Genomic DNA, 1,238 nt, shown 5'->3' with positions numbered 1-1,238 from the left:
GTCGCTTAGGAAACGCAGCCTAGCCGTGCTTTGGGCCTTTTTCCCATCCGGCCTCTTCCCTTGAGTGACAGCTCCTTTGGCCTATAACTGCTCGTTACTCCGCCTTGCTCCCTCCTCCCTTCGCTTCTCATTGGCTGTCGCCTAGCAAACGCGGCCTAGTCGTGCTTGGGCCTTTTTCCCATCCGGCCTTTACCCTTGAGTGACACTTCCTTTGGCCTATGACTGCCCGTCCCTCCGCCTTGCTCCCTCCTCCGGCCGCTTCTCATTGGCTGTCGCCTAGGAAACGCAGCCTAGCCGTGCTTTGGGCCTATTTCCCATCCGGCCTCTCCCCTTGAGTGACAGCCCCTTTGGCCTATGACTGCCCGTCCCTCCTCCTTGCTCCCTCCCCTGGCCGCTTCTCATTGGCTGTCACCTAGGCAACGCGGCCTAGTCGGGCTTCGGGCCTTTTCGAAGCGTGGGCCGGCCTGTGCACTTGAGTGACAGCCCGTTACGCCTATGAGAGGACGGAACCGCCCGTCTCTCCCGCCTCCCGGCGCTTCCTATTGGCTGTCGCCTCGGAAACGCGGCCTAGTCGTGCTCCGGCCCTTTTTCCCATCCGACCTCTGCCCTTGAGTGACAGCCCTCTCCGCCTATGAAAGGGCGGGACCTCCCTTCGTTCCCGCCTCCGGCCGCTTCTCATTGGCCGTCGCCTAGGAAACGCGGCCTAGTCTCTTTTCCCGGCCTTTTCGAAGCCTCGGAGCGGCATGGAGTCGCAGCGGCTCCGCGGGCCGGCGCTGGCGGCGCTGCGGGCCAGCGGGAAGGGGCGGCTGCGCTACGGGCCGGAGGGGAGCGCCGAGCTGGGCGAGGTAAATAAGTTTATTTCCCCCCCCTCAAGGGAGCCTAATCGATAGGATTGATTGGGAATCGATCGATAGCCTCTCCCCCTCCCCCACCCCAGGGAATGAGAATTATTATGCCTATTATTATTATTATTATTATTAGGACTATAATAGCTTGTTCCGCTGATTATTGTGACCTGTCTGGTTGGTTTCACTTATTATTATTATTATTATATTATTATTATTATTATTATTATTATTATTATTATTGAAGACACCTTCTTGGTTGGTTTCTATTATTATTATTATTATTATTATTATTATTAGGACTATAATAGCTTGTTCTGCTGATTATTGTGACCTTTCTGGTTGGTTTCTATTATTATTATTATTATTATTATTATTATTATTATTATTGAA

The 1,238-nt window shown here is 52.9% G+C and overlaps 1 protein-coding gene across 1 annotated transcript in view; it reads left to right on the top strand.

The window, feature by feature from the left end:
* Nucleotides 1-705: 705 nt before the first annotated feature.
* Nucleotides 706-1,238, top strand: part of LOC309361258 (mRNA export factor GLE1-like) — a 51,275-nt gene continuing 50,742 nt past the window's right edge. The window contains exon 1 of the mRNA XM_081896166.1: nt 706-845. Coding sequence (XP_081752292.1) covers nt 744-845 — 102 coding nt within the window. The 5' untranslated portion in view covers nt 706-743. The remainder of the gene's footprint in view (nt 846-1,238) is intronic.

Source organism: Podarcis melisellensis (genome assembly GCF_964234715.1).
Source record: "Podarcis melisellensis genome assembly, chromosome: W".
Lineage (NCBI taxonomy): Eukaryota > Metazoa > Chordata > Lepidosauria > Squamata > Lacertidae > Podarcis > Podarcis melisellensis.
The sequence above is the reverse complement of the archived record's forward strand: the minus strand, read 5'-3'. Positions and strand labels throughout refer to the sequence as shown.